Source organism: Elgaria multicarinata, chromosome 5 (genome assembly GCF_023053635.1).
Source record: "Elgaria multicarinata webbii isolate HBS135686 ecotype San Diego chromosome 5, rElgMul1.1.pri, whole genome shotgun sequence".
In the NCBI taxonomy this organism is placed as follows: Eukaryota; Metazoa; Chordata; class Lepidosauria; order Squamata; family Anguidae; genus Elgaria; species Elgaria multicarinata.
In genome coordinates, this window is record NC_086175.1 from 118423009 (window position 1) to 118435104 (window position 12096).

At 41.2% G+C, this 12096-nt stretch overlaps 1 protein-coding gene across 1 annotated transcript in view; it reads right to left on the reverse strand.

Moving 5' to 3' along the window:
• CEP126 (centrosomal protein 126) overlaps positions 1-5828 on the reverse strand; it is a 29241-nt gene extending 23413 nt beyond the window's left edge. Inside the window, exons 1-2 of the mRNA XM_063127840.1 lie at positions 5660-5828; positions 1786-1934 (exon numbers count right to left, since the gene is read on the reverse strand). Of these exons, the coding sequence (XP_062983910.1) occupies positions 1786-1934; positions 5660-5787 (277 nt within the window). The 5' untranslated portion in view covers positions 5788-5828. The remainder of the gene's footprint in view (positions 1-1785; positions 1935-5659) is intronic.
• Positions 5829-12096: the final 6268 nt, after the last annotated feature.

Below are 12096 nucleotides of genomic sequence, written 5' to 3' on the forward strand. Positions count from 1 at the left end.
ACCATCAATGTACATGGTGCTGTACAGATTACACAGTAAATAGCAAGACCCTGCCGCATAGGCTTACAATCTAATAAAGTTGTAGTAAACAATAAGGAGGGAAAGAGAATGCAAAGAGGCACAGGGAAGTGTAAACAGGCACCGGGTGGGGTGAAGCTAACAGTATAGAGTCAGAACAAACTCAATATTTAAAAGCTATAGGGAAAAGAAAAGTTTTTAGCTGAGTTTTAAAAGCTGTGATTGAGTTAGTAGTTCTCAAGTGTTCTGGAAGAGCGTTCCAGGCGTAAGGGGCAGCAGAAGAAAAAGGACGAAGCCGAGTAAGGGAAGTGGAGGTCCTTGGGCAGGTGAGAAGCATGGCCACCTCTGGTTCGTTTATTTATTTATTGAAACATTTGTATCCTACCCTATATCACAAGGATCTCAGGCAGATGCTCTACCTCTGAGCCATGGCCCGTCTTCCAAAGACACAACCCCTGCTCCAAAAGAGCAAGGGTTCTGCAATATATGACCGAAGGGCACAATCCGGGGTTGTGGCACTTTCGTGCAGCTTGTTCATTTAAAAAGTCCTGAAAAAGAACTTCTTGACTGATTAGGCCACTAAGCATTTAATCAGAGACAGGAAATAAAAGCTCTAATAACGATTGGAATAAGGGCAATGGCCATGTGAAATGCCTGCAGAAATTATTATTTTTAAATGTTATGTTGTGGGATTGACACCCGAACTATAGAAGCTTTCAAGTTCATAAGCTTCCAAGTTCATCCAAGGCCCCACCAGGCTTTTACCAGTATGTGGTTTGTTTAGGTTACTGTATATAAATATAATAATTATTATTTTACCAAGTATAGATAAGTATAATAAGTAACCAAGAAATTGGGATTCCATCCCTCGCTTCTCCTCACAAATGTGTGGCAAGATCAAAATATATCATTGCCAATCCTTTTTTCACTTTATTCATTTCATCAGTGGATAGAAAATATTACCTCACATTTGGAGCTGATGCACTTTATGACTGAGAGAGACTGGAGAAGAATGTTTAATTGAAATACCACATCTCACAATTGAAACTCTGGAAAACTAACTGAAACCTCAGACTGTGCTAACACTGTTATATGTTCCTGACAGTGTGCACTCATTCCAATTATAGAGACTGAAGCAGAAACAAGGGGAGAGAAAATGCTATAGAATGCACAATGGTTCCATTGTGAAATGACTCAAAAACAGCAACTTTAAAGGAAGTTTCCTGTACTTAAATAAGAAAAACACTGAAATATATAATTTTATTGTATTTCATAGAGCTGTCAGGTAACTTAGACCAAAGTATTAACTTTGCTCACATACAAAGCCAACTTCAATGATACATATTTAAAATTAACAAGCTTCAACTGCCTGCAGTCTTGAAACTACTCACAGTGAAGACTCAGCAACGTTTTAACCTCCCACTGCAACCCACCAAGAGGCATCCAGATTTCCAAAGTGAGAATCACAGACATGTAGGGAAAGTGCAAAGATGAATACTTGGGAATGAAACAGAAACAGTCATGGAACTTGAGAAAAGAAATTACGGTGCAGGCACACCCTTAGAAAAGCCAGTTCTGTCTAACATAGGCAGCTGTGGCTGTGGTTACATTAGCACAAGGTGTAAATCCTTTCCACTGCACTGCCTTCCTATTGCTCTTTGTGCAAGTATTGGGGATGAGATCTTGCCTAATCCCCAAACTAAAGTGCAATCAGTATTTTCACCCTGGACAATGCTAATCTTTAAATTGTCAGTGTGATTTGCAAACCTCCTCCTCTCTTGCTTTGTGAAGATGAAAGATGACTACGCTGGAACCTTTCAGTAGCTTCTTGATGTTTCAGTTTCCGTTGCAGCAAAATTTGTTCTCTAAATTTTTGTTCCTTTTCTTCATCCTCTTTCCATTTGTCTTCAAGTGCTCTGTTTAAAAACAACTGCAGCTTTTAATAAAAAGAACTTCCATGACATTATAAGTAGCTCAGTAGTACTACATATTAAGATGTTAGGCTTATTTGAGAACACGTTTCAAAATCAATAATGTTGCACAAGTGACAAAGCTGTGAGTCCACTATATTCAAAACTTAAAAATTAGATGCCAATGTTACTGTACCGGCATTAAAAACAAAACCAACTGTGTTGATAGGCTCCCAGATCCCACAAACTCCAGCCATACCTTTGTCCAGGTAAGAAGTGGGCAACTTGTAGCCTTCCAGATGCTTTGGCCAACAATTCCCTCAGTCCTAGCCAGCATAGTCAATGGTGCGGGATGATGAGAGTTGAAGGCCAAAACATCTGGAGGGCCACAAGTTGCCCACTCCCAGTTTAGGTGCTGTGTAGCCCACATACCATGCAAAAACCATTAGGGTGCTATGACTAATATATGACTGACTGCAGTAGTCACAACAGGTCCTAGCCAGTAGCTACAAGCCTGAGGTACTGTGTTCCTAATACACACCTGTTGAGAATGCTCTCACTAGTCACAGGTACTGTGAGTAGTTGTTGCATAGGCTCTGCACCATGAAATATCACAGCTTTTCCAGTATACCTGGACTTTGATGGGGATAAACTTACTGTGCCTTAAAGAAGTTACATAAGTGTAGCCCAGAGTTGTGGATCATGCCCACAGATCCACTTATGTTGAGGAGCTTACCTAATATATATTTAGTCTCAACAACACTGAAAGTAATTTCAAAATTGAAAGGAACAAGCTAGCATTAAGTAGTAGTTCAAAGCTGTGTTTGTTATACCATATTTCTTCGATTGTAAGATGCCATCGATTGTGGGACGCACACTAATTTCAGTACCACCAACAGAAAAAAAAACCCTAAGACACACACGCGATTCTAAGATGCACCCCATTTTAGAGATGTTTATATGGGGAAAAAAGTGTGTCTTAGAATTGAAGAAATAGGGTAGGTTAATAGGCACAGCAAGAGAACACAGCCTCCTCAATGTAAATAGCCAGTGGCAGGGGGAGGGATCCAGTTCCAATTTGTATATTTGACTACACATGAATACATTTTATAGAGGTTTAAACTGAAAGAAGCTATATTCTGGGAATATTTTAAATCCTAATTCTCAGGTGTTTGCAGTAAGTAAGGTAGGAAAATAGAGATGATAATACATTCAGGGTGCAATCTTATGGAGATAGTCGGCAGCTTCCAAAGTTAGAGGCTGCTGAGTATCCTAAATCAGTCACGGAGGGAATCCTCACCTACATACTCCAGCTACCCTGCATTTTTGCTAGATGGGCGATTTCACCTGTCTAGCTGCAGTGCTTCAGAGCAAGAGGGAAGGAGGCTGGCGTGAGCACTGGAATCTGAGTAAGGCGGTTGCCCCAGTCTCCTCCCCTCCTAGCCCCAGGGACCGCCCCCTTTCCCCCACCTCCACCCTCAGGTTTCCAAGCACGAAGAGGTAGCTGGCACAGTTCTTTCTGTGATAGCCATGAGAGGGAAGGGAGGGGAGCGTGGTTTACTGTCTCCAAGAATGAAGCCCTGCCTCCAACTTCAAAGCCAGTAAACTGAACAATCTTATGTCCTCTCAGACACTGTCTAGGGGGCATAAGATTGTTCTCTAACTAACAGTTTTCCACTTTTCATTTACCCAAGAATGGAGTTTGCAAAATCTACGTTACAGTAACCTGTGATATAAATGTGTGATAATTATCAATATACTTCTTTTTTTAAATGAAAAAATAGGAATCTCTTGCTCTCACATCTTTTAAATGAATTTAACCCTCTGTTTATAGAAAGATCTACTCTATCAAGCTGGTTTCACAGCCAAATGTACCCTAAGAAAGCCATAAAAATAAAACATCTGGGGGATAGTATTAAGCATGACTCCATTTTCAAGTTAACAAAAAAACAAAACACTCTGGACTGTTTATGGGTTAAACAACCCAGAGTTAACTTTAACAACTGATTGTAGGTTAACTCTGGCTTGTTTTAACTAATGAACAACCCAGAGTCTCCAGGGTTACATGTCATGCATCAACCTGTTCATAGGTTGTTTAACAAATGGGAAATGGCTTGCATGCTCCATGTGTCCATGGCAAATCCTGGGTTAATTTACCCACATTTTGTAGCTAACAAGTTCAGTGGGGTATTAAAACATGAACAGGATTGGAGTTTTAATACGTGATGACTCTGGAACTCAAAGCACAATCTTATGCGTACTTTCTCAGAAATAAGTCCTGCTGTGTTTAACAGAGATTAGTCCCAGGTAACTGCAAAGGATTGTGCTGTAAATGTTCTTTTTCACATATAAAAGTATCTAATGTGGGCAGATAATATTAGCAATAATTCTGTGAAGAAGCCAGAAGCTTGGTTCCTATCACTAAATTTCTGAGAGCCCTTAATTAATTATTCTAAATACAAATTCTCTAACAAAGTGGAAATTATCATCCCACCGTCATCCAGGTTGTCTGACTCATTTTTCATCTTGCCGGGAATTTGTGGATGGTATGTGTGGCATTTGTCATGGACATAAGCTTCTAAGATGTCACCCCTATGCACACTTACTTAAGAATAAGCCTCAATGAACACAGGAGTTACTTCTGAATATATGGCCCCTTTCAGAAGACACTTTAAACCATGCCTTTTTGCCTTATTCACCATGGTAAAAGCTGTGGTATAAAGTGTTTTCTGAACAGGGCATACATATATATATATATATATATATATATATATATATATGATTCAGCTACAAGCCTCTTTAACGGCGTTTCGCATGATGGTTAACCTTACTTTTTACTAAAGTTTTTTGGGCCATCGGTAGTTGTTCCCACTGAAATGTTTTTAACTTGCTAGACGTTATCAGATTAAATTATTTTTGATAGCTGTTTGTACATTTTATATTTTTATCTCTGCTGTTTTAGCGTTTCATAGCAGCTTTCAGTGTATTGGTGTTATTCTTAAAAAATTGCTTATTGTTTTAATTTATGGTTGTTAGCTGCCTTGAGCCCCTTTCAGGAGAGGCAGGCAACAAATGGTTAAATAAATAAACACTCCTTGCATGACCTCCTCTCAAATCTGTGATTTTTCACAGGTCTCTGCTTGTTTACACCTGTAAGCATAATGCCCTTTGTACTCGATGAAAAAGGAATACTAGCACCAGTTCAGCAGTGCATCAGGGACAGCACAGCAATTCAAGGGGTCTATTGTTACATGAACATATTCTATTTCAGTTTGTGCAGACTGATGAACTGTATACATTTCTTGATTGCAGTGGAGCAAAACAAGATAGTGTAATAAGAAGCTAATAACAAGATACTTTATCTTCAGGCTATGATTTAGTTTAGCATTTATCTAAAAAGGTCACCAATGTGTTAGGCTGGCTTGAGCACTATTATTCTAGCCACACTGGGTTGGATCCAGACTTTGTTATATTTAGAGTAGATCTACTCTAAGTATGTCTCAGTCTGGATCCAACCCATTTTTATCTGCCTGTATAAAGATATTGAAATATTTAACTATCCCTGTTTAAATCATGGCTTGCTATTTGTAAAATCCTCAGGACACTCTCAAAACTCACCATAGGTAGCAGAGGACCACAGCCAATCTGCTTCTTTTTATGAACTCTAAGACAAAAAGTATCATTTGAATGAATATATACTTTAAAATAAAGCATGCCCTACATTTACATACCTTCTTCTTTTATTTGTTTCTATGCAATGTTTTCGTGCTCGATTACGAGATAGTCTTTGATCCTTTAGCAACTCATGGCGCTCTTTTGACAAATCTCTCTCAAGAAGTATCTTTAGATTTCTGATCATGGCATTAAAGATAATAGAAACTGTAGCAAAAATCCTAGAAACCAAGATCAAATTCTTGGTTATGATTAGAAACCAAGCTGTCTGTAGTCTGTTAATGACATGGAACCTTTTATAGGAAGCAAAGTATGGTCCTTGAAGATCATCTGAGGGATGTATGATTTTTCGGATTTCCTTTTCTGAAGCCATAGACATTCCTATGAATTTCAGAGATGGTCTTTGTAATCCAACTCCTCCTGCTGCTCCCTCCCGCTCACAGCAACCGCAGAAAAACCTGTGGCACCTGCTTTCCAAGGTCAGATGACCTTGTAGAGGTCAAAATGTTCCAGTCAGCAGGGAGGACAGAAGAGAAGCAGGGGTCTGTAGAAAGACCTCTCCAACCCTCAGAAGCCCATCTAGAAAAATAAATCTAAAAAGGAGGATGGAAAGGCATTCATTTAGTGGGCAGCAACCCATTAGTGTTGCGACCAAAGGCATTAAAGTTCCATTTATGATACATTTATTATTACAACATGCATTTTATGTGCCCCTAAGCACACTTACTTGGAATTAATTCCCACTGAAATTAGTGGGAATTCCATGTAATTCCATACCACTAAAGTGACCCGCTATACAAGGCAAGGGGGTAGAGCTGTCTAGCTCTACTCTATTGCCTCAGTCCACCGACTTCAACTGCAGCTTTTTGTAGGTGCAAATATAGGTTTGTTTTAAAGCAGACACACAGAAAGAGTATATGGCTGAAATCTTATCTGGGAATAATACCACTGAACTCAACGGAATTTTTTTGGGAGTAGACATATATAAGATTGCACTGAAGTTAAAAAAAATACCCTGGCCATGAAAACAGTAACCCTGGACCAAACCAACAGTCCATCCAGTATATCATTTTGTGAGCCAAATGATATTGCCACAATATGACATACTTCCAGGTAAGTGTGGTTAGGATTGCAGTCTGTGCCTCCTAACAGTTTGATTCAGGTGCTTCAAGATGGTTTGACCACACAGGAAAAGATTTTAAGTTGTTCTCTTGTCTTCTCCCAGGCTTTGGAAGTTTAATATATTTTCACAGGGTTTGGCAACCATGGGTTAAATCTGACCAGTTAAAAATGACGAAAAATGACCTTCCAAAAATCAGAAGTCCTCTATTGAGGATTAAGGATAATGGTGGATCCCATGGCCATAAAAGTTAAAGACTACTGCTGGTCTACCCCACAGTGCTGTTTCACAAATTACACAGCAACAAATCCAGGATTTGCAATCAAATGCATACTTGACTGGGAGTTCAAGGTAATCCTGTCTCCCTGGGTCAGTTTACAAGTGCCATTTTTTAAAAGTGTACACCTAAGGTATTTTAAGTGTATACTATAAATGTAAAGTGTGAATGAAAGAAACACATAAACTCATCCAAAACCCACAGTTGGGCAATACCCAACCAGGACCAAATAAAATGCCAAGAAATTTATCCTTATTTGGTTGGTCCTAATGAAGGTATTACCCAGCTGTGGATTTTGGATGTTTTCTCATGGATCTTTGCTTTTATATGAGCTCTACAAATTCATGGATCATAGGTACACACTTCAAGGAATATTGTATATATATACAAGACAATCAGCCCATGTCTTTTGTTTCACAATGTGTAAAACATCCAACAAGTGAACCTCTTTTATACACATGCACTGGTTTACCTGTTTGTCACATTCACACATCCACATGTTTAAGACTACACTTGGTGGTGGTGGGGACTTATCTTCTACACTTTAGATTTAAGCAATGGACAGACACACACTATGTTATATATGTTCTTCTGCTGCCCCTTACGCCTGGAACGCTCTTCCAGAACATTTGAGAACTACAAGTTCAATCGCAGCTTTTAAAGCTCAACTAAAAACTTTTCTTTTTCCTAAAGCTTTTAAAACTTGATGTTGCGCAGACTTTATACTGTTAGTTTTACCCTACCCTGTGCCTGCTTACCCTACCCTGTGCCTGTTTGCATTCTCTTCCCCTCCTTATTGTTTTACTATGATTTTATTAGATTGTAAGCCTATGCGGCAGAGTCTTGCTATTTACTGTTTTACTCTGTACAGCACCATGTACATTGATGGTGCTATATAAATAAATAATAATAATAATAATTAATAAATGTTATCCCACCTTTGTTCCAGGAAGTTCAAGACAGCATATATGGTTCTTCTCCCATTTTAACCTTACATGTGGGAATGGCCAAAGGCCATGCAGTGAGCTCCATAGCTGAATGGGGATCTGAACTCCAAATATGTCTCTCCAAATCCTAGTCTGACACCACATCTCTCTCTCAGATCAGCATCAAATAATGTTGCCAGAGAGATAAATCCTACTAATTTCCAGTATGACATATTTCCAGGTAAGTGTGCTTCAGACTGCAGTCTATGCCTCCTAACAGTTTGATTCAGGTGCTTCAAGGTGATTTAACCACACATGAAAAAATTTAAGTTCTTCTATTGTCCTTTCCCAGCTGTTGCCAGTTTAATATATTATACCTAGTTCGGAAACTTCAGCTAGTTCAAAATATGGCAGCCAGGTTAGTCACCAGTACATCTAGGGGTGAGCATATTACCCCAACATTAAAATCACTCCACTGGCTGCCAATTAGTTTCCAGGCAAAGTATAAAGTGTTGGTCATTACCTTTAAAGCCCTAAATGGTTTGGGTCCAGGTTACCTGCAGGATCGCCTTCTCCCATACAGTCTGCCCCGCACACTCAGGTCCTCTGGGGTGAACTTACTTCAGTCAGCTAAAACTAGGCTGACATCAGTTTCCCTGAGGACCTTTTCTTCTGTTGCCCCCAGACTTTGGAATGGCCTGCCGGAGGAGATTCGTAAAATTAACTCTCTGTGTGATTTTAAGGCAGCTTTAAAGACTAGCCTTTTCTGGCAGGCGTATCCAGATCCATGTAAAATCAAGAATTTTTAAGATGTGTTGATTCCTGTTTTAATGTTGTTCCCCGCCTCGATCCAAAGGGAGAGGCGGGTAAGAAATAAATAATTTATATTATTATTATTATTATTATTATTATTATTATGCGGCAGAGTCTTGCTATTTACTGTTTTACTCTGTTCAGCACCATGTACATTGATGGTGCTATATAAATAAATTAATAATAATAATAATAATAATAATAATAATAATAATAATAATAATAATATGGGAGGGTTCTGCCACTGTGGGTAAAAGCCAGTGGAGGCAGGTAGCTCTGATTTCGGTGGGGCTGTGAATCCATTCTGGGTTTCAGTCAGAACCAGTCAGAACTCTAAAGGTGCTGGGAATAGGGTTCAGCACCTTGAATAGCTCCCTTAAGAGTTCTGGCTGAAACACAAAATGGATTCACAGCCCCACCGAAATCGGAGCCCCCAGCCTCCACTGGTTAAATCTGACCAGCTCGAAGCGTGCGCCTTAAACACACACACGTGTGAATCCCTTAAACGCGCTTCTCGCCAGGAAGGCGGGTTTACTACCATTCACAATAACGCCTTTAATAAATGAACCGGTCTCACCCACACTGGCGTTGCTGCCCTTTCCCCATCCCTGTCACAAGGAACCCACCCGCCCCGCGCTTCCCGAGAGGCCCGGCTGCTGTGAGGATACGTGCAGGGGACGAAGGCGTTCAAGGGCCGGCGGCCGAGGCCCCGCGCCGGGGCGCTTTCCGAGAGGCCCTTCCTCCAGCATGGGGTCGCGGTGGCGGGGCCGGCGCTGCCTTCTTCCCCCTCCCCGCCCGCGGGGGCTTCGGCTTGGGCTGCCCCTCGCCCGTAGCTGGAGCAGTAGTTGTTGTTGCCGCCACCGCCGAAGATACTGCTGCTGCTGCTGCTGCCGCTGCCGCCGCCGCCGCCAAGCTCCATCCACTCCCTCAGCCCTCCGCCGCCGCCATCCTCGCCATCATCCCCACACAGGCCCGCTCAGTCCCCACCGCCCGCCCGCCCGCGGGGAATCGGTGTCTGTTTTCGCGCCTTCGACCTCTTTCGCTCGCTCGCCCGCCCGCCGGATCCCGCTCAGCGCCCCGCGGGGGGGCTCCAGGGAGCCCTCCCCGCCGACTCAGAAGCGCCCGCAGCGCAAGCCCCTCGCCTGGCTCCGGGGCGCCGCTGCCGAGACGCCATCTTAGCAACCGGAGACGCCGCTTCCTTCGCAACGGAAACCAAGGGCGACGGCGGCGAAGAAGGGGAGGCGCTTCGTGCAGGGCGGGAGGGAGGAGAGGAGAAAATGGAGGCGAGTAGGCGGCGGCGGGGACCGCGCTCGAGGGAGCGCTTGGTAGAATCCCTGAGGAGAAGAGCTTCAGGGAAGCCCTTTTCTCTTCCTCTACCCGAGCCTCGATCTTTCAGCGGCGAGGCTTCAGCCAGTCATCTCAACATATTGTCATGATATTTCGATGAAAATAATAATAATAATTCATTATTATTAATAATAATTCATTATTATTATTTTTATTAATTATTAATTAATTTATTAATTTAATGTATTAATTAATAATTAATTAATTGCAAATTTATTTATTTATTTATTTTAATTAATATTAATTATTTATTAATTATTTATTAATAATAATAATAATGCATTCAAGAGGCAGCTGGACAACCATCTGTTAGGGATGCTTTAGGGTGGAATCCTGCATTGAGCAGGGGGTTGGACTAGATGGCCTTGTAGGCCCCTTCCAACTCTGCTGTTCTATGATTCTATGAATAATACATCATTGAATTAATATTAATTTATTTGTGACACCAATATACTGTTAACTGTAATAAAATCTCTCAGCGATTCACAATGTTGTTTATTACATTTCTATACCACCCCATAGCTGAAGTTCTCTGGGTGGGTGAAAAGCTATTAAAAATACACTATATTATATAAGGCGTAAAAGAGAGAGTTTTGGCTATGGGGAGGTATATAAATGCAAATAATAATAATAATAATAATAATAATAATAATAATAATAATACATCTCTGCTCAGGAAAGCCCCCTTTTTCAAAAAGGATGGAACTGCAAAAGGAAAAGGATTAAACCATGGTTTCGCAAGATCCCATTACTGCAAAATAGGAGTAGGCAAGGGTGAAAGAGTGCTAATTGGGAAAAGAAGCCTAAACCTGTGTCCAAAAAGATGGTGGAAGAAAAGGAATGGGGTGGATGGGAGGGGCACCCCCACTTCTTGTCCAGGTCACAGACACCCCCCTAAGCATCCCCAGTATGCAGGATTTGTTTTGGGGAATGGGGCACACTGCACATGAACCAATGAGAGCTGCATTAAGGGAAAAAGATGCAATAAAATTACTTTTCGAAAATGTAGCGCTTTCAGGGAAAAGATGTGGGGTTGCTGCGATGTGGCGACAGCATCATGTATCATGAATTACCCTGATGTGCTTTCACTCTGCACTAAACCACCTGTGCAGATTAGGCCCAAGGCAACATGGGACTGAACCATAGCAAAATATGAATTGAGCCTATGGCAATCTCACAGTGACTATTGCAGATTTGAATGCCCATTCTACCATAAATATATGTTTATGTCAAAAACATCCTTCCAGCCAGTCATCTCTCATTAGAAATAACCCCCTGAGGCTTAGAGTGTATGGAATTATGGATAAATGCACATGCCCTAAAATATATTTATATGTAGTGTTGTGTGTATATGTGGGTTTGTAAAATTTCCAATTTTGGATCGTGTAATATTGGGTATTACTGTACATCCTTCCAATAGTTAACAAAGAAAATAGATTGTATTAAATACATGGAAGTCTTATTGAGGTCAGTGTGCTTTGTTTGTGTAAATTATGTGTGCTGGACTGTAGATTATTTCCAGATGATCAGTCTGTGAAATCAGTTCAGATTTGTGCTGTTTTGTTCACAATAGAATAGGGATTGGTAACTGGCCTATGCTCCCAGCTGCCACCCTTCTCTTTGTCTTCCTCCACACTTCTAGAAACAGCTTGGAGAAAGGAAAGAATAAGGCCTGAGCGTTCAGTTTACTACAAGAGAAGGTAGAAGGGAGGAAGATGCTCCTGACCATGGTAAGCCACGAAAAAGAGGGTCCCTTGCCACCCCTGGCATATTCCATTCTCTCTGACATACTCCTCTCCCCTACTCCTCCGCTTCAAGTAATGCAAAGGAGAGCAGAATAGAGGGGTGGGAGGGGTGGGAATGGGGTTGCTGGCACTTTTTCAGGTGGGGGTATCTCCAGCACACCATTGAAAGTGGTCCGCTCCAGAGGTCCAGAGGTCATCGATTTGATGACACCCATCAAGTCTATTTAAAAATTAACCTTGTAGTTCATTCTACAGAACATTGGCACTG